This window comes from Mustelus asterias, chromosome 27 (genome assembly GCF_964213995.1).
Source record: "Mustelus asterias chromosome 27, sMusAst1.hap1.1, whole genome shotgun sequence".
Taxonomy (NCBI): domain Eukaryota; kingdom Metazoa; phylum Chordata; class Chondrichthyes; order Carcharhiniformes; family Triakidae; genus Mustelus; species Mustelus asterias.
The window spans coordinates 6,905,240-6,925,831 of record NC_135827.1 but is presented as its reverse complement, the minus strand read 5'-3'; the positions used below and the strand labels follow the sequence as shown (position 1 = coordinate 6,925,831).

Below are 20,592 nucleotides of genomic sequence, written 5' to 3'. Positions count from 1 at the left end.
CCAGAGGAGACCCATGCAGCACGGGGAAAACGTGCAGACTCCGCACTGTCACCTGAGGCCAGAATTGAACCTGGGTCCCTGGTGCTGTGAGGCAGCAGTGCTAACCACTCTGTCATCATGCTGCCAAGTGTGGCATAGTGGTTAGCACTGCTGCCTCACAGTGCCAGGGACCCAGGTTCAATTCTGGCCTCAGGTCACCGTGCGGAGTTTGTACATTTTCCCTGTATCTGCGTGGGTTTCCTCTGGGTGCTCTAGTTTCCTTTCACAGACCAAAGATGTGCAGGTTAGGTGGATTGACCATGCTAAGTTACCCCCTGGTGTCGGGGAAGACTAGCGAGGTAGGTGCATGGATTTACAAGGCTAGAGCCTGGCTTGGATTGTGTTGGTGCAGATTTGATGGGCCAAATGGTTTACTGCACTGAGAGGATTCTATGAAAATAGTTGAATTGTATACGAACTCTATTGCTCTATATTCTCAATCAAACTGTCCCATGGTGCCAAAACCTCCATATATTTTCTCTGTGCACACACAGGTCCTTCCATAATGTGCCATGAATTTTTGGCACTTCCTTCCTGTCTCCTGAAACAAGGCACAACCTGAGCTCAGCTTGTTTTTTTTATTGTGTTTTACAACACTGCCAGCTCCAAACTTGTTGTTCCTGGGTAATTGCTACTCACAGTTACTGTGATCATTTTGGCAGAGTATGTGGCAAGCTTCCCTCAAGTTATTTTCGGTGTTTTTTTTGGTTCCTCTAGGTGGCTGCAACCACTGTTTGCCTCCCTCGTCGCCAGGTTTTGAATGCTGACGACTTTTATCATTTCTTTCTCATCTGTGTAGACTTCGAGTGGCTGCAGTGTCCAGCTTCCTCATTGCCAGGTTTTTTTTTGTGTGGTGGTCACAGGATTTACTTAGGAGGATGTGGAGGTTCAACATAAACTAAGAGCTTTATTCTAGGGATGGTAACACTACAGGCTGTGATGTTGCACTGCCTAGTCACCCGCACAAAGGGATGGCACACAAGCATTCTCTTAAATTGCCCCCTGTTCAGCTGCAAGGGTGCTGGTAAGGAGTCCCTATAAATGCACAACAAACTTGTTACCCTTCAGTGCAATACTTAGGGAGTGAAGTGCTGCAGTGACAGGATGGGCTATTAAGTCTGGGCTCCACCTATATTTGAGTGGACAAATGTTCCTCCACGGAGCAGTATTGTCACAAGAGATAATTGGTAATTTTACCCTCTGCTCTGAGTAGAATTGGCTGTTAGGTTTGTTTACAAAACAAAGGAGATTGTCCTCAACTTCAGGAAACGTAGTGGAGGACATGCCCCGTCTACATCAATGGGGATGAAGTAGAAATGATCGAGAGCTTCAAGATTTTAGGTGTCCAGATCACCAACAACCTGTCCTGGTCCTCCATGCCGGCACTAAAGTTAAGAAAGCCCACCAACGTCTCTACTTTCTCATAAGACTAAGGAAATTTGGCAGGTCCACTACGACTCGCACCAAGTTTTACAGATGCACCATAGCATACCATTCTTTCTGGTTGTATCACAGCTTGGTATGGCTCCTGCTCTGCCCAAGACTGCAGGAAACTACAAAAGGTCATGAATGAAGCCCAGTCCATCATGCAAACCGGCTTCTCATCCTTTGACTATATGTCCCACTGCCTTGGAAAAGCAGCCAGCATAATCAAGGACCCCACGCACCCCGGACATACTCTCTTCCACCTTCTATTGGGAAAAAGATACAAAAGTCGGAGGTCACGTACCAACCGACTCAAAAACAGCTTCTTCCCTGTTGCCATCAGACTTTTGAATGGACCTACTTTGCACTAAGTTGCTCTTTCTTTACACCCTAGCTTTGATTGTAACACTACATTCTGCACTATCTCCTTTCCTTTACTATGAATGGGTATGCTTTATATAGCGCGCAAGAAACAATACTTATCATTGTGTACCAATACATGTGACAATAAATCAAAATAAGTGTTTTATGCTTTGAAAATATTTTCACTCCATCCTTAAAGTTACAAAGCCAATGGTTAGAATGGAATGAGCCAATCCAATCCTTGATAGCTTCAAAAACTGAATTCAAAATCCCCACTGAATCCAATTCATGGCGTCCACAAGAGTCTACCAAATAAACCTGTTGGACTTTAACTTGGTGTTGTAAGACTTCTTACCCTGTTTACCCCAGTCCAGCGCGGGTCATGTCCACAAGAAAGACATGCAAGATCCAATCTGACAATTATCTTAAGTATCTAGGACTTGATCTGATGCTTGATCTTTAAGGGTTAGAAAGAAGTTTGCAAAGTCTCTTGGATAAAAAAAACAAGAGAATACCAGGCATTGTTCTGCATTTGTTTATATGCAAGAAGAGTTTTCTTTTACATCCAGTACTACTTCCTAGATGGCAGTCAATCAAGGATTTTGCGTTTCAATGCTGCTAAATTAATCATGAGCCGTGGTTTAGCGGGCGTGGAGAGAAATGAACAATTTGCAGACAAAAAGGAAAGAGATAGAAATAAATGGGAAGCGCTGTCCACGTCACCTCCGCACTAAGTTGCAAAACTTCCGTCCTACCTGCAGCGGAGTTGGAGAAAGTTTCCACACTGTGTCCGACCCAGAGCTTTGAGGAGGGGGAGCTGGGTCTGAGAGCCGCGGTCAGTCTCTGTCTCCAGAACCCGGGCTCTCTGCACTGATCTGGAGCCCATCTCCCGTGGATTAACTTTGGTTCGGTTTGAATCAGTCGTCTTCTTTACATTTTATTACATGTTGTACATTGCGGATGAAAATTGAGCTGGAGTTTAAAGGTATTTATACCCCGCGAGGGAGGTTCTAATTGCTCTAGCTTGTGTCTAAACGGAATCGGAGCAAATATCTTGTTTCAAAGATGGGAGAGGGGTGTTAGGGTCCCTATTCTTGATTCAGGTAGCAGAGTGGAATATAGCTCATTGCACGGTGGGGGTGGGGGGGAGTTTTTATTCATTTAGTGTCACAAGTAGGCTTACTTTAACACTGCAATGAAATTACTGTGAAAATCCCCTAGTGGGCAGACTCCAGCATTTGTTCGGGTACACTGAGGGAGAATTTAGCACGGCCAATGCTAACCAACATGTCTTTCAGACTGTGGGAGGAAACTGGAGCACCCGGAGGAAACCCATGCGGGGAGAACGTGCAGACCCCGCACATAGTGACCCCAGCCGTGAATCGAACCCAGGTTCCTGGCGTTGTGAGTGCTAACCACTGTGCCAAGGGAGGGGTAGGTGTCCACCACCCACTAGACAGATGGTTAAAACCATTGCTGTGAACAACACTTATTTGTGATTTGATTTATTATTGTCACACGTATTAGTATACAGTGAAAAGTATTGTTTCTTGCGTGCTATACAGACAAAGCGTACTGTTCATAGAGAAGGAAAGGAGAGAGTGCAGAATGTAGTGTTACAGTCATAGCTAGGGTGTAGAGAAAGATCAACTTAGTGCAAGGTAAGTCCATTCAAAAGTCTGATGGCAGCAGGAAAGAAGCTGTTCTTGAGTCGGTTGGTACGTGACCTCAGACTTTTGTATCTTTTTCCCAACGGAAGAAGGTGGAAGAGTGTATGTCTGGGGTGCGTGGGGTCCTTAATTACGCTGGCTGCTTTTCCGAGGCAGCGGGAAGTGTAGACAGTGTCAATTGATGGGAGGCTGGTTCGTGTGATGGATTGGGCTACATTCGCGACCTTTTGTAGGTTTTTACAGTCTTGGGCAGAGCAGGAGCCATACCAAGCTGTCTTACAATCAGAAAGGATGCTTTCTATGGTGCATCTGTAAAAGTTGGTGAGAGTCGTGGCAGACATCTCAAATTTCCTTAATCTTCTGAGAAATTAGAGGCACTGATGGGCTTTCTTAACTATAATTGTGACTGGATGGCACAACACAGTAGCAAGGATTCCAGCACAGACTGCTGTGCTGTGAAAGTCCACTACATGCTCTCTGGAACAGGTCACACCTGACACCAGGTTGGGCAGTTTCTACCCCACAACTAGAAACAACTTGATTAATGTCTTGTACGGAAGGAAATCGGCCGTCCTTACCCGGTCTGGCCTACATGTGACTCCAGAGCCACAGCAATGTGGTTGACTCTCAACTGCCCTCCCAGGGCAACTAGGGCTGGGCAATAAATGCTGGTCAGCAGTGACGCCCGTGTTCCACAAAATAATTTTAAAATGCATCCGAGGGAGCCACTGACCGAAGATTATCGCTGAGGCAAGTTGGGACAGTGCAGAGGGGGCTTTACTCTATCTAACCCCATACTGCACCTACCCAGTGGGACGGTTAAGAGGGAGCTCCACCAAGAGGAATCACCACTGACGTTGCAGCAATCAATTAGTCATGCTGAAGTCTCAGTATTGGAACTTCAGCTGCAACTTTCTGTCTGTAAGGTATCCCTGCTGTCCCTAAACTATACACATCTCTTTAACCTGTGTTTAATGTTCCCTCCACCCACACTGTCTGTACCTTTAAGACCTGGCTGGCTTTAGGGATTCGCATTCTAATCAATATTCTGTAACTTGATGTTGTGTCGCTGTGCACTGTTTGAGAGCAGATTTCCACTCCATCTGACGAAGGAGCAGTGCTCCGAAAGCTTATGGTATTTGCTACCAAATAAACCTTGTTGGACTTTAACCTGGTGTTGTGAGACTTCTTACTGTGTCCCTAAACTAAAGCACACTTCCTTTTTATATGATGACATTCCATTTTCCATTTGTTTGCTGTGTGTTCACCAGAAGCTACAATGGAAACACAGCACTTCAACATTTGGCTTTTGAATATTTCCTTCTAAAACTATCCTTTTTTGCATTTTATTTTATAAATGATTTTATTTGTGCTAAATCTCTAATGAAAATCCAACCTTTTCTCTTTTAACGCAGATGACATCTTTGCAAGCTAGATATTAACAGTAGGTGGCTTCATCAGCACGTACAGGTTGTGACACATTGAAATAACTGCACCTTCTGCATGCCACAAGAAATGGTTGCCGACAATAGACTGTTTCTCTCTGCCGCTGTCCACTAGTTGCAGATGGGTTCATTGATGCTTCTTTGATTTGATTTATTGTCACATATATTGGTATACCGTGAAAAGTATTGTTTCTTGCACGCTATACAGACAAAGCATACCGTACATAGAGAAGGAAAGGAGAGAGTGCAGAATGTCGTGTTACAGTCATAATTAGGATGTAGAGAAAGGTCAACTTAATGCGAGGTAGTTCCATTCAAAAGTCTGATGGCAGCATGGAAGAAGTTGTTCTTGAGTCAGTTGGTACGTGATCTCAGACTTTTGTATCTTTTTCCTGACGGAAGAAGGTGGAAGAGAGTATGTCCGCGGTGCGTGGGGTCCTTGATTATGCTGGCTGCTTTCCAGTGGGAAGTGTAGACAGTATCAATGGATGGGAGGCTGGTTTGAGTGATGGATTGGGCTACATTCACGACCTTTTGTAGTTCCTTGCAGTTTTGGGCAGAGCAGGAGCCATACCAAGCTGTGGTAGAACCAGAAAGAATGCTTTCTATGGTGCATCTGTAAAAGTTGGTGAGAGTCATAGCTGACATGCCAAATTTCCTTAGTCTTCTGAGAAAGTAGAGGCGTTGGTGGGCTTTAACTATAGCGTCGGCATGGAGGGACCAGGATAGGTTGTTGGTGATCTGGACACCTAAAAACCTGAAGCTCTCGACCATTTCTACTTTGTCTCCATTGATGTAGACAGGGGTATGTCCTTATTACCCTTGACTATTAAATAGGAAAGAATAAACTTGTGTTTGTGTAGAGCCTTTCACATCCTGGGAATGTGTGAAATTATTTCACAGCCAAACGAACTCCATTTTGTAAGATGGGCAAGTTAGGCAAAGCCTTTTGGGTTGTCAGAAAGTAATGGACGCTTTATTTGATTTTTGGCATTGTATGTTGAGGAGCACTCCTCACTTAGTAAGTTGAAACCCACAGACTTACAAAACTGACAGGCAGGAAAGGGCAGTTGATCCGTCAAGTCTTATGACTAAACATTTCCACCCTCAGCTATGTCATCTTTTGAGAGAAGCAAAAAGATCAGACAAAAAAAAACTTGGAGCCATATGGACTGCACGGTGGCACAGTGGTTAGCACTGCTACATCACAGCGCCAGGGACCCGGGTTCAATTCTAGCCTCGGCTAACTGTTGGTGCGGAGTTTGCACATTCTCCCCGTGTCTGCGTGGGTTTCCTCCTAAGTAGATCAGACATGGTAAATTGTCCCTTAGTGTCCCAAGATGTGTAGGTCTCGGCTAACTGTGTGGAGTTTGCACGTTCTCCCCGTGTCTGCGTGAATTTCCTCCGGGTGCTCCCGTTTCCTCCCACACTCCAAAGATGTGCAGGTTAGGTGCTAAAACGCCCCTTAATGTCAGGGAGATTAGCAGGGTAAATACGTGTGGATATGGGGAGAGGGCCTGGGTGGGATTGTTGTCAATGTAGGCTTGACGGGCCGAATGGTCTCTTTCTGCACTGTAGGGTTTCCATGATTTCACAGGGGCAAAAGTACAATACAATAAATCCCTTTGTCTCCCTCAGGCTGCTGGATCCAATCTATAAGGACCTTCTTTATGACCTGATTTCCCAGCATGGTAGCACAGTGGTTAGCACTGCTACCTCACAGCAATAGGGACCCGGGTTCAATTCCGGCCTTCGGTCACTGTCTGTGCGGAGCTTGCATGTTCGCCCCGTGTCTGCCTGGGCTTCCTCCTAAGTGGATTGGACGCGGTAAATTGTCCCTTAGTGTCCCAAGATGTGTGGACCATGCAGATTAGCGAGGTAAGTACATGTGGTTACAGGAATAGGGCCTGGGTGGGATGCTCTGTTGGAGAGTCTGTGCAGACTCGATGGGCGGAATGGTCTCCTTCTGCACTATATAGGGATTCTATAATAATTTTGACTCTATTTTCATTGCACATTTGCACCTGGTGCCCAATTACAACTTCCTGATTCTTTTTCTGTTCTTACTGCTGCTAGTTGTGAGTCATGAGGAAGGATGTGCTTAGTAATTCGGAGTGCTTTCAACTCCCCACGAGTGCATCGTGCGATAATTCAGTGAGTTCTGTAATGTTCAGGGCCTAGTGGAGTTTGTTTTCTCACCTTTGTTTCCAGGCCAGGCAGGTAGTTGGGACATTCGGACAGAGGAGAGAGAGTCTCCACTCCAGAGACTGCTACCGTCGTGCTAATCTCACCGAATCCTGAAGTGCCTGCTGTGGCTGTGTGAAATGCCCTCTGGAATCATTGGTGGACTTAGTTTGGCTGAAGAGCCAAAGTCAAACCCCCGCAATGAAAGGCAAAGCTAAAGTTGAAAGAGCAGGGATAAGAACACCAGGTAAATCAGGACGTTTTGATAAAGTCAAGTTTTGGATTAAAACCAGTGAGGTGGGGTGAGGAGTTCCATATGTTTTTGAAGCCCTGAGGGAAAGGGGCAACAGTAGGAGGCCGTGTGGTCTTAAATTCACCTCAATCTTGACGCACTACTTAGTGCAGAGCTTTTGTGGCCTTCAAACATGGGGTTAGACCCCAGCAGTGGTACACTAATGGGTTTCCGAGGGCTGGTTGCAGACAGTGTGTTGGTTGTGGCTTTAGACTGCATACACTAAGCTTGATCCGGTTTAGCAGTTTTGCTTTCCCTCCGGGGGTGTAGCAGGAAATGCGCAGGACAGGACAATCAGAGGGCGAGTTGTCCGACCGCAGCACCTAGGTTTCAGAGCCTAGCAGCAGTGGCTTGCCTGCCCTCGCTGCCCAATACATCCTCTGTATATGATGTAGTGGAAAGCTGTAGTTTATAGTTCACTGGGGCTGTCCTCAACAGGCACGTTGAGCTAACTCGGCACAGTTCAGAAACAGATGCCTTCCTTCTGGTCAGTTTGCTCAGTTACCAGCATTGCTAGCTAAAAGTAGCTGTATAAAACAGTGACTCACAATGAGCTTTTATGTAGCGTTGCAGATTTTTGCCCTTGACATGTGGTTGTAAGACAACTCCAATACAGTAGGTGTCCAGATTAATCTCTTCCAAACCATGGGCTATTTGGGACAATTCCCTTACGACTGTGTCATCGGCCGTAGGGAAACATCTTGCCTGCAACTATCAGGTCTGGCTTTAAAGTCATTTTGGAATGATAGAGCTTTACAGCATAGAAAGAGACCCTTCAGCCCACCATGTCTGTGCCAGCCAGCTGTCTATCCTAATCTCATTTTGGTCCATAGCCTTGTACACTCTGGCCTTTCAAGTGCTCAACTAAATGCTTCTTAAATGTTGTAAGGATTCCCATCTCTACCACCCTTTCAAGCAGAGAGTTCCAGATTCCTGCCACCCTCTGTGTCAGCCTGTTCCGAAAGCTCGTGGCTTTTGCTACCAAATACACCTGTTGGACTTTAACCTGGTGTTGTTAGACTTCTTACTAATACATGTGACAATAATAAATCAAATCATTGTTCTATCACATCTGTGAAGATGTTTTGACTCCCACACTAGCGCTCCTGGGCGTCTTGGTGATTTAACGTCGAGTTAGAGGCAATTTTGCCCTCTGGACCTGTCCAATGGGAATAACATTGAAAGCAGGAGGACTGATGTGTAGTTATCAATTGGTAACATTTTTGTCAAAACTGCTGTGGGTTCTTTATTACAGATGGAGTCTCTGTGCAACAGTGATTGGACAGGAGAATCTCCCTGCTGCTGACCAGGACTGATGCTTTAAAAAGAACTGCCTCCATTGTGCTCGGATTAAACTGGCTGCTGTATTCTGACTGTGCAGTATGTGAGTGAGAGCCTTGCTTTCCATCAGATGGCTCGTAAGTGAATCTTGTTAAAATACACAGAACTGAAACCCAACAGTGTCAGGGGTGAACCAGGTAATCATTGAGTTTAGCGGGTGCTCAGATTTACATCCGTGTCTGTGAGGCAAGTTAACCGGCTCCATCAGAATGGGGAGAGTCAGAAACTAAAAAAAAAGTAACATACTTAAACCAAAAGAGAAAATGCTGGAAAATCTCAGCAGGTCTGGCAGCATCTGTAAGTAGAGAAAAGAGCTGACGTTTCGAGTCCAGATCACCCTTTGTCAAAGCTTTGACGAAGGGTGATCTGGACTCGAAACATCAGCTTTGACAAAGGATCATCTGGACTCGAAATATCAGTTTTTTTCTCTACTTACAGATGCTGCCAGACCTGCTGAGATTTTCCAGCATTTTCTCTTTTGGTTTCAGATTCCAGCTTCCGCAGTAATTTGCTTTTATTAAGGAACGTACTTACATTTATATCAACACACAATACTGCGAATGCTGGAAAATCTCGGCAGGTCTGACAGCATCAAATGCTATCTGACCTGCTGAGATTTTCCAGCATTTTTCTGTTTCTGATACTTGCGTCTATATTGCACTTTTCACAATCCAAGAACGTTGCAGCCATTAAAGTACTTTTTTAATTGCAGTCATTGTTGTAACATGGAAAACATGGCACACGTCAAACTCCCGCAAAGTGATAATGACCAGATAATTTGTTTTCGTGATGTCAGTTAACCAGAACACCAGGGCAGAACTCCCCTGTTCTTCCTCAGAATCGTGCCACGGGATCTTTTACGCTCATCAGAAAGGGCAGGCGGGCTCTCACCTGAAAGACAGCACCTCAGACAGTGAGAACTCCCTCACTCGTGCACTGGATTGTGTGCTCAAGTCCTTGAGTTGGACTTGAACCTTCTGAATTGGGCTTGGGAGTGCGACCACTGAGGTTCAGGCTCAACCCTCCCCAGAGATGGTGCATGGTGTAGGGAGGTTACGCAGGAAGAACAGCCTGGCCAACACTGTAGGCTGGTAAACAGACTCGGAAGAACACAGCAGCATCTAGTGAGTCAGCTTCTATGGGATGGAGATTGTTTAAGTTGGTTTTAGTGTGTTTTGAGATGGGAAGGAGCAAATTCTGCCAGAGTTCTCCAGCAGTTGTCAGAGTATATGTGTGGAGTTTGCACATTCTCCTCGTGTCTGCGTGGGTTTCCTCCGGGTGCTCCGGTTTCCTCCCACAGTCCAAAGATGTGCGGGTTAGGTTAATTGGCCAGGTTAGAAATTGCCCCTTAGAGTCCTGGGATGTGTAGGTTAGAGGGATTAGCGGGTAAATATGTGGGGGTATGGCCTGGGTGGGATTGTGGTCGGTGCAGACTCGATGGGCCGAATGGCCTCCTTCTGCACTGTAGGGTTTCTATGATTTCTATGATATGTTTGTACGTATGTGAAGTAGATCAGGTTTGACTGTGAAGTTCCAATGGTTGAACAGCCAGCACTCATTCTCAGTCTAAGCTCTCATTTGACTATCCACCTGAAGAGGCTGGGGTCCATGGAACTAAAGTTTAGTTTATTTATTAGTGTCACAAGTAGGCTTACATTAACACTGCAATGAAGTTACTGTGAAAATCCCCTAGCCGTGACACACTTGCACCTGTTTGGGTACACTGAGGGAGAATTTAGCATGGCCGATGCATCTAACCAGCACACCTTTCGGACTGGGAGGAAACCGGAGCACCCGGAGGAAACCCATGCAGACATGGGGAGAACTTGTAGATTCCGCACAGACCCAAGCCTGGAATCGAACCCGGGACCCTGGTGCTGTGAGGCAGCAGTGCTTACCACTGTGCCAAGGGAGGGGTGGGTCTCCACCGCCCACTAGACAGATGGTTAATACCATTGCTGTGAGCAGCAGTGCTAATCACTGCGCCACCCCTCTGTGCCTCATCGAGAGCCAGTATCATGAGGTGGGGGAGGGAGAAATAAGGAAAGTTAACCAATAACTTTACTGTCTCTTTCTTTTTAAAATACGATTCCACAGGGTTCTTCAAACGGCTCATAGACTTCAAGAAGAAGAGGAACCCGAACGCCTGCCCCGGATCGAATCCTTGCTGCAGCACCCAGACAAGTGACAGGACAAAAAGCCCCTGTAGGGACCCAAGGTCCAGCCGCACCCACTCACTGCCTGTCACCCCCTCATCGACACAGAGGATCGACAGCAGTGCCCGACGGAGTAAAGAGTACGATGTGTGTGTCTGTCACACCGAGGACGATATAACATACGCTCAGGACCTGGTGTCTTTCCTGGAACTGCACCCGCACAGTCTACGTTGTTTCCTGCAGCTCAGGGACTCAGCACCAGGGGGTGCTGTCTGCACCGAGCTCTATCATGCTGTCAGGGAGAGCCATTGCTGGGTGCTGGTTATCACACCCAGTTTTCTCAAAGACCCCTGGTGCTGCTACCAGATGCAACAGGCTCTGTCAGAGTCTCCCGCGGCCAATGGAAGAGTTATCCCAGTCCGCAAGCAGCTGGAACGGAAAGATTATCCCCCGGAGCTTCGCTTTGTGTTTGGTATTGATGTCCGGCAAGACAAAGAGAATGGATTCCAAAAGATCAAACACGCCGTATTGTATTGTAAGTCCCACCAGCTGCATATTGCTGTATACAATTTCCGATGGACATATTCAGCTCCTATAATAAAAGCAAAATACTGCGGATGCTGGAATCTAAAACAAAAACAGAAAATGCTGGAAAATCTCAACAGGTCTGACAGCATCTGTGAAGAGAGAGTAGAGCCAATGTTTCGAGTCTGAATGACCCTTTGTCAGAGCTCTGACAAAGGGTCATCCAGATTCGAAACGTCAGCTCTATTCTCTCTCCACAGATGCTGTCAGACCTGCTGAGATTTTCCAGCCTTTACTCTTTTTACCTTCAGTTCCTCATCTTCTGTGATGCTTGGTGGTCACAATATTCCCCACTGGGGAAGGTGCAGAGGAGATTAACCAGAATGACGCAATGCTGAGTGACTTCAGTTTTGTGGAGAGATTGGGGAAGCTGGGGTTGTTCACCTTGGAGCAGTGCAGATTAAGAAATAATTTAATGGAAGCCAGAAATAGCCAAGCGTTTTTGACAATAGATGGGGGCTGGAGTGGGGGGGGGGGAGACTATCCCATTGTCAGGAGGGGGGCGGGGGGGGGGAGACTGTATCCCATTGTCAGGAGGGGGGGGGGTGGGGGGGGGAAGAGACTGTATCCACTGTCAGGAGGGTCAGTAATCGGAGGAGACAGTTGTAAGATAAATGACAAAGAAGCAGTGAGATTTTGTCCGCATTGCAAGCTATGACCCAGAACAAATAGTCTGGAAGCGTGGTGGCATTCACTGGTAACCTTTGAAAGAGAATCGTGTGTACACACTTGAAAAGGAAACCTTGCCGGTACTATGGGAAAAGAGTGGGGGAGTATGGCTTCAAGTCAGTTGCTCTTTTAAGGAGCTAGCACTCGCACAATGGGCTGAGTGGTCTTCTGTGTTGGTTGAGCTTGGTTCTCCCAAGTTACACACACAGCCTTGATTCCTCTCCGAAGTGCATCCCATCGCTCTGCTGAAGGTGTGACTCCTATACTTCACCCAATTGCTTATTCGTGGGTCATGTGTGAGCCTCAGCTGTGAGTAGTGGCTATTCAGACATGGAAGGCGTCACAGCTGAACCTGGTCCTGTCCTCCCCATATTCAAGTCCAGTTATTTTCCAGCATATATCGCTGGATAATCATCACAAGCATATTCTGCCCACCCAAGGGATGGGAGCGCTTGAGTAAATCTAATTCAGATCAGGCCAGCACTGCACTCTGGGTCTGTGCTGAATGGAGTTCAGAAGGATGAGGGGGGATCTCATTGAAACTTGCAGAATACTGAATGGCCTGGATAGAGTGGACGTGGGGAAGATGTTTCCATTGGCAGGAGAGACTAGGATCTGAGGGCACAGCTTTAGAACCGTGATGAGAAGGAATTTCTTCAGCGAGAGGGTGGTGAATCTGCGGAATTCATTGTCACAGAAGGCTGTGGAGGCCAGGTCATTGAGTGTATTTAAGACAGAGATAGATAGGTTCTTGATTGGTAAGGGGATCAAAGGTTCCAGGGAAGAGGTGGGAGAGTGGAGTTGAGAAACATATCAGAAATGATCGAATGGCAGAGGAGACCCGATGGGCCGAATGGCCTAATTCTGCTCCTATATCTTATGGTTTGATGGTACTTTCCTTTCTGTCTCACCCATTATCACCCTCAGCAGTGAATACACCAGTTGGTGCAAGTGGCCTTTCTTGTGGTTACAAGTGGTCTATGTTTGCTAATTGTGTGCGGCACTTTTGTATCTTTTTCCCAATGGAAGAAGGTGGAAGAGTGTATGTCCTGGGTGCGTGGGGTCCTTAATTATGCTGGCTGCTTTTCCAGTGGGAAGTGTAGACAGTGTCAATGGATGGGAGGCTGGTTTGCATAATGGATTGGGCCACGCTCACGACCTTTTGTCGTTTCTTGCGGTCTTGGGCAGAGCAGGAGCCCCATACCAAGCTGTGATACAACCAAATGCTTTCTATGGTGCATCTGTAAAGGTTGGTGAGGGTCGTAGCTGACGTGCCAAATTTCCTTAGTCTTCTGAGAAGGTAGAGGCTTTGGTGAGCTTTCTTAACTATAGTGTTGGCATGGGAGGACCAGGACAGGTTGTTGGTGATCTGGACCCCGAGAAACTTGAAGCTCTCGACCATTTCCACTTCGTTGCCATTGATGTCGACAGGGGCATGTTCTCCACGACACTTCCTGAAGTCAATGACAATCTCCTTTGTTTTGTTAACATTGAGGGAGAGATTATTGTCATCGCACCAGTTCATCAGATTCTTTATCTCATTCCTGTATTCTGTCTCGTCATTGTTTGAGATCCGTCCACTACAGTGGTGTCGTCAGCAAACTTGAAAATCGAGTTGGAGGGGAATGTGGCCACACAGTCATAGGTGTATGGGGCGGCACGGTAGCACAGTGGTTAGCACTGCTGCTTCACAGCTCCAGGGACCTGGGTTCGATTCCCGGCTTGGGTCACTGTCTGTGTGGAGTTTGCACGTTCTCCTCGTGTCTGCGTGGGTTTCCTCCGGGTGCTCCGGTTTCCTCCCACACTCCAAAGATGTGCGGGTTAGGTTGATTGGCCATGCTAAAATTGCCCCTTAGTGTCCTGAGATGCATAGGTTAGAGGGATTAGTGGGTAAATATGTAGGGATAAGGGGGTGGGGCCTGGGTGGGATTGTGGTCGGTGCAGACTCGATGGGCCAAATGGCCTCCTTCTGCACTGTAGGGTTTCTATGATTCTATGATTCCATGTATGAGGAGTATAGATTCCAGGATGCCACATTACTCTCTCCTGCATTCCAGTCAGTGTACAAAACTAATGTATCAGTCTGCAGCACATGGTGAGGTTTGAGAAATAGCCAGTACCTGTATCTGTACAAGAGAGAAGCTTCTGGGAATCACAAGGTACAGCAGTAACTAAGAGGAGATTTCAGCAATTGTGATGGTTTTTGACAAGAAGAATAACAAGAGGCTTTCCTCTTGTTCGGGAGTGAGTGCCAAGGAGTCATCAATTTAAACTTGCCACCAAGGAGGAAAGGGGTTGGAAGAAACACTTGTCTTCACCAAGATCTGGTACCAAGCAGTGTGCTTCCGGGGCTGTAGTAGCAGTCCAGAGTTGAGTTAAAATTCCATCTGTCTCACAGGGTTAGGGACCCAGGTTCGATTCCCTGCTTGGGTCACTGTCTGTGTGGAGTCTGCATGTCCTCCCCGTGTCTGCGTGGGTTTCCTCCGGGTGCTCCGGTTTCCTCCCACAGTCCAAAGATGTGTAGGTTAGGTGGACTGACCATGCTAAATTGCCCCTTAGTGTCCCAAGATGTATAGTTCAGGGGGATTGGCCATGGTAAAGAGGAAAGGGCGGGAAAGAGGGCCTAGGTAAGATGATCTATTGGAGTGCAGACTCAATGGGCCGAATGGCCTCCTTCTGCATTGTAGGAATTCTATGACTCATAACAAGTTGGGAATTGAATTCAGGAAATCTGGTTTTAAGGGGAGAATTAGATTTTGAGAATATAAGAACTAGGAGCAGGAATAGGCCATCTGGCCCCTCGAGCCTGCTCAGCCATTCAATAAGATCACGGCTGATCTTTCCGTGGACTCAGCTCCACTTACCCCCCTGCACCATAACCCTTAATTCCTTGTTCAAAAATTTATCTATCCTTGCCTTAAAAATATTCAATGAGGTAGCCTCAACTGCTTCACTGGGCAGGGAATTCCACAGATTCACAACCCTTTGTGTGAAGAAGTTCCTCCTCAACTCAGTCCTAAATCTGCTTCCCCTTATTTTGAGACTACACCCCCAGTTTTGGTTTCACTCGCCAGTGGAAACAACCTTCTATCTTATCTATTCCCTTCATAATCATATATATTTCTATAAGATCCCCCCTCATTCTTCTAAATTCCAATGAGTATAGACCCAGCCTACTCAGTCTCTCCTCATAAGCCAACCCTCTCAACTCCGGAATCAACCGAGTGAATCTCCTCTGCACCCCCTCCAGTGCCAGTATATCCTTTCTCAAGTAAGACAATGGTGGAAAAGGTATGGTTGAAAGATGAAGACGGTTAAAAGGCTGTGTTGGAAAAGGTCACCTGATGGTTGGCACCAGTTAAAATACCCGTAAAAGCTGTACATTGTCAAAATGTCCGTCAGGAAAGGGAATCTGCCAATCCCACACTATCTGGCCTAGATTTGACTCCAGTCCCATACAACACGATTGACTCCAAATGCCCTTGGGCCAATAGGGATAGGCAATAAAATCAGCATTGCTCACACCTGGGAACAAAATTAAAATGATTTTAATTGTGGGGTTTGGAATTTTTCCCATTTCAGGAGTACAGGGAGATGCAGAGAAACTCCCTCCCTCCATAGCCTCAGTCCCACCTATAAGAGCCCTTTCAGCCCGGCCCTCACTGGCATTCGCACTGCACTGAATTCCAAATTGCTTTTTCATTTTACAAATCTAGTGATGTTTCCTTGCCTCCCAATAAGATGGGGCCTGGGATGGGGTAGCACAGTGGTTAGCACTGCTGCCTCATAGCTCCAGGGACCTGGGTTCGATTCCCGGCTTGGGTCGCTGTCTGCTTGGAGTTTGTACATTCTCCCCGTGTCTGCGTGGGTTTCCTCCGGGTGCTCCAGTTTCCTCCCACAGTCTGAAAGACATGCAGGGTATGTTGATTGGCCGTGCTAAATTGACCCTTGGTGTTCTGGGATGTGTAGGTTAGAGGGATTAGCAGGGTAAATGTGTGGGGTTGTGGGGATAGGGCCTGGGATGAGATTGTTGTCAGTGCAGACTTGATGGGCTGAATGTCCTCCTTCTGCACTGTAGGATTTCTATGACTGAAAGATTGCTGCTAATGGAAGTCTTCTGCTGCATTCCAGCAGCAGCACTTTCATCCCATACCCCACCTTATTCAGTCTTTAAAAGTCTTCATCTTTCAACCACACTTTGCATCAGCTCTCCTAATTCTGCTGTCGCTTGTCTGAAGTGCCTTGTAATTTTATTTATCCAAAGGCAAGTTGTAAAATCAGATTCAGGGAGTGTGGGGACTTTATCTCCAGGCATACAGGAATCATAGAATCTACAGTGCAGAAGGAGGCCATTTGGCCCATCGAGCCGGCACCGACAACAATCCCACCCAGATCCTATCAAGGTAACAGCACATATTTACCCTCCTCGTCCCCCGACACTAAGGGGTAATTTACATGACCAATCAATTTAACCCGTATAGCTGGATTCCAGTAACATGATGTGCAGGTTAGGTGGATTGGCCATGGTAAATTGTCCCTTCGTGTCCCAAGATGTATAGGTTAGGAGGATTAGCGGGGTAAATATGTGGGGTTACGGGGATAGGGGCTGGGTGGGATGCTCTGTCGGAGAGTTGGTGCAGACTCGATGGGCCAAATGACGGCCTCCTGCACTGTAGGGATTCTATGATATGATTCTATGATGCTGACAGCATTTAACCTGCCATAAAGGTCATCCAATCAGCAAGCCCTTGCTAACATGGAAATGACCTGTGTGTTTTTTTTGCCTCCAGATCTCGAGGAGCTCAGCAGGAAGGAACAAGAGCACAGGGAGAGTGCGCAAGGAGACAATGTGGACGAGGCCAGCAAAACACTGGACATGAGTGGGAGTTCCTGAGCAGGTGAAGGACGATACGTCTTGAGATCAGCAACGAGGAGATGGGACATTAAAAATGGATATGTTCTCGACTCTTCTAACACTCAGGAGCAAACTTGAAAAATGTGTGTTTATGTCACAATCTGTGTAAATGTCTGTTTCCATGTCGGTATATGTGTGTCTTGGTCTGTGTCTATAGTTTGTGTGGGGTGAGTGTTTGTAATGTTTTGTCCCCTTTTCTCCTTACTTTTCCTGTGGCGAGGACCTATTCCCAGTCTAGGGACAGTCAGATGAAAACGGACATAAAACTGACAACAATCGATGTTATACTTGGCACCTGAACACTTTCAAGCCTGATTGGCGTCCAGGCTGCTGACGCTGGTGCTTCTTGGGAGGTAGGAGTGGCTGGTGCTTTTTGATGGCCAACATGGTGTTTCCTTTTCAATTTTTTTGATGGGAAGTGAATGATTGAGTCTTCCACTCTCACCCTCAACCTTGGAAGAGTTTCCCCTCCCCGTCCCCATTACATGAATGTAAATTTTCCTACTTTGATGCCTGAGCAATTAAATACTAACATTGGCCAGTAATAACACCACAAATCACGACCAGAAAGGGAATGATTGGAATATTCCCCCTTCAACCATACCTGGAATTGAGTAGGATTGATTTCCCATACACCATTTGCATTATGTAACTCTCCTCCATTTTGCTGGAGAAATGATCCAACTTCTGTTGAGAGACTGTGCTGTAGTTTGGGCCATCTGAGTACTGTTTAAATAGATTCTGTTTGCTGCCAGGTTCCAATCCGACTCCAGCTCATCGATGCCACAATGCTGCCAATACTCACTTTAAAGAGCAATTGATAAAATTCAAATTGGGTTGAAAGGGAAATGTTTGCGTTGAGTGTGTGAGGAATTTGAAACCAGATGTGTGGTGAGCGTAACATGCATGAGTGCCACAGGTGGCTTTGGACCTATGGTTCCTGAAGCTCACTGGGGCTTTCCTCACCCCATGTAGACTCATTGATAGAGATTGATAAACTGAGATTAGTCATCAAGTCCATTCTTATTGTATCTTGTGTGCAAACCTTGGATGGGGGAATCGTGTTCAAGATGGTCTTGAGATGGTCTTTTTGTTCTCATGATTCTAGTGCTCCTGAGCTATGGTCTTGTGCTGGAGTCAATTTTCATTAAAAGCTTTGCTGAAACCCAGAAACGAAAATGCACAGCAGGCCTGTCAGCGAGTGGTAAAGGAAAAATAACCGAGTTAACGTTTTGCCCGTGCACTGTTTGCTCTGTCTCCTTGTTCTCCCTCTCTCCTCATCCTTTTTCCATCCCATCAGTCTTGAAATTAGGCTTTATTCTAGTACTTAAGAGGCTAATGTTTAGTGTGTAACCCACTGCAGGACCCAACCTACACTGATACTAAACATCCAGAGAGGAGGAGGGGGCAGAGTTGGCCAACATTCCTTTCACGACCAACACCGGTGAAACAAAGCAATTAATCACTCACCTCATTGGGATGCCTCATAGAATCCCTCCAGTGCAGAAGGAGGCCATTCAGCCTTTCGAGTCTGCATCAACAACAGGCCCTATCCCCGTATATTTACCCTGCTAGTCCCATTGACACTAAGGGGCAATTTAGCACAACCAATCAACCTAACCCGCACATCCTTGGACTATGGGAGGAAACCGGAACACCTGGAGGAAACGCACGCAGACACAGGGAGAACGTGTCACAGTCACCCAAATCCGGAATCGAACCTGGGTCCCTGGTGCTGTGAGGCGCCACCGCGCCGCCCCAGATATAGAAAACAGGTGGGGAGGTAGATTTGAGACGAGGGAGCGATCAGCCATGATCTGATTGAATGGCGGAGCAGGCTCGAAGGGCTGAATTGCCTACTTCTGCTCCTAATACCTATGTTCCTATTCTTTCATGGGATGTGGGTGTCACTGGCAAGGCCAGCACTTGTTGGCGATTATCAATTGCCCTTGAATTGAGCGACTTCCCAGAGTCAGTAATTAAGAGTCAATCACATTGCTGGGGGTCTGGGATCTGTCAGCTCGATCAGGTAAGCAGCACTGATTTCCTTCCCTGGGGCAATCTGGCTTGCTCAATCCACCTAACCAGCACATCTTTGGACTGTGGGAGGAAACCGGAGCATCCGGAGGAAACCCACGCAGATTCCACAGTCATCCAAGGCCAGAATTGAACCTGGGTCCCTGGCACTGTGAGGTAGCGGTGTTAACCACTGAGCCACCGTGCCACCCTTTTGTTCGCTATTTCCAATTCTGTCTCTCCATCTGCCACAGAAATTCTCATCCATGCTTTAGTTACCTCCAATCTCAACTACTGCAATGTTTTCCTGACCAGAAGTCTCATCCATCACCTCCGCCCCTAAACTTGCACTCAGCCAGAACTCCACTGTCTCACATCAAGTCCTGTTTGCCCATCACCCCTGTGCTTACTGACCTTCACTGGCTGCACATTCAGAATCCTTCCACGATCTCACTGCCCCCGTCTTTGTAACTTCCTCCAGCCCTACAAACACATAAATTGTCTGCCCTTCTCCAATTCTGTCCTGTTACTTATACCTCCTTTACTTTGCCCCACCATTGGTAGCTGTGCCTTCAGCTGTCTGAGCACTCAATCCCTCCTTATCAGGGGCAGCATGGTGGCACAGCGGTTAGCACTGCTGCCTCTCAGTGCCAGGGACCCAGGTTCAATTCTGGCCTTGGGTGACTGTCTATGCAGAGTTTGCACGTTCTCCCTGTGAGCACGTGGGTTTCCTCCCACAGTCCAAAGATGTGTAGGTTAGGTGGATTGGCCATGGGAAATTGCCCCTCTGTCCCAAGATGTGTAGGTTAGATTGATTAGCCATGGGAAATGTGTGGGGTTACAGTGAAAGGGTGGGGCAGAGGGCCTGGGTAAGATATCTATCAGTGAGTCGGTGTAGACTTGATGGGCCAAATGGCCTCTTCTGCACTGTAGGGATTCTATGATTCAATTATGTTCCTTTTAATACGGCCTGTAAACATACTTCTCTGACCAAGCTTTTGGCTACCTGCCCTGATACTTCATTATTTGGCTCAGTGTCAGATGTGTGTTTGATAATGCTCCTGTGAAGCACTTTTGAGTGTTTTGTATGTAAATATAAACTGCAATTGTTACCAGTTGTCACACTCCAGTTACTGTGTATGAAGGCATTTGGAGTCATAGAGGTTTACAGCATGGAAACAGGCCCTTCGGCCCAACTTGTCCATGCCGCCCATTTCTTTTTAAACCCCTAAGCTAATCCCAATTGCCCGCATTTGGCCCATATCCCTCTATACCCATTGTACCCATGTAACTATCTAAATGCTTTTTGAAAGACAAAATTGTACCTGCCTCTACTACTACCTCTGGCAGCTTGTTCCAGACACTCACCACCCTCTGTGTGAAAAAATTGCCCCTCTGGACACTTCTATATTTCTCCCCTCTCACCTTAAACCGAGGCTTCTAATTTTAGACTCCCCTACCTTTGGGAAAAGATATTGACTATCTCGCTGAT

The 20,592-nt window shown here is 46.8% G+C and overlaps 1 protein-coding gene across 1 annotated transcript; it reads left to right on the top strand.

The window, feature by feature from the left end:
• The first annotated feature begins 2,580 nt into the window (after positions 1 to 2,580).
• Positions 2,581 to 19,790, top strand: tirap (toll-interleukin 1 receptor (TIR) domain containing adaptor protein). Its single transcript, XM_078198820.1, has 4 exons — positions 2,581 to 2,812; positions 8,674 to 8,836; positions 10,857 to 11,450; positions 16,960 to 19,790. Exons 2-4 carry the CDS (start codon positions 8,830 to 8,832, stop codon positions 17,061 to 17,063), a joined length of 705 nt encoding a protein of 234 aa, XP_078054946.1. The 5' UTR covers positions 2,581 to 2,812; positions 8,674 to 8,829; the 3' UTR covers positions 17,064 to 19,790.
• Positions 19,791 to 20,592: the final 802 nt, after the last annotated feature.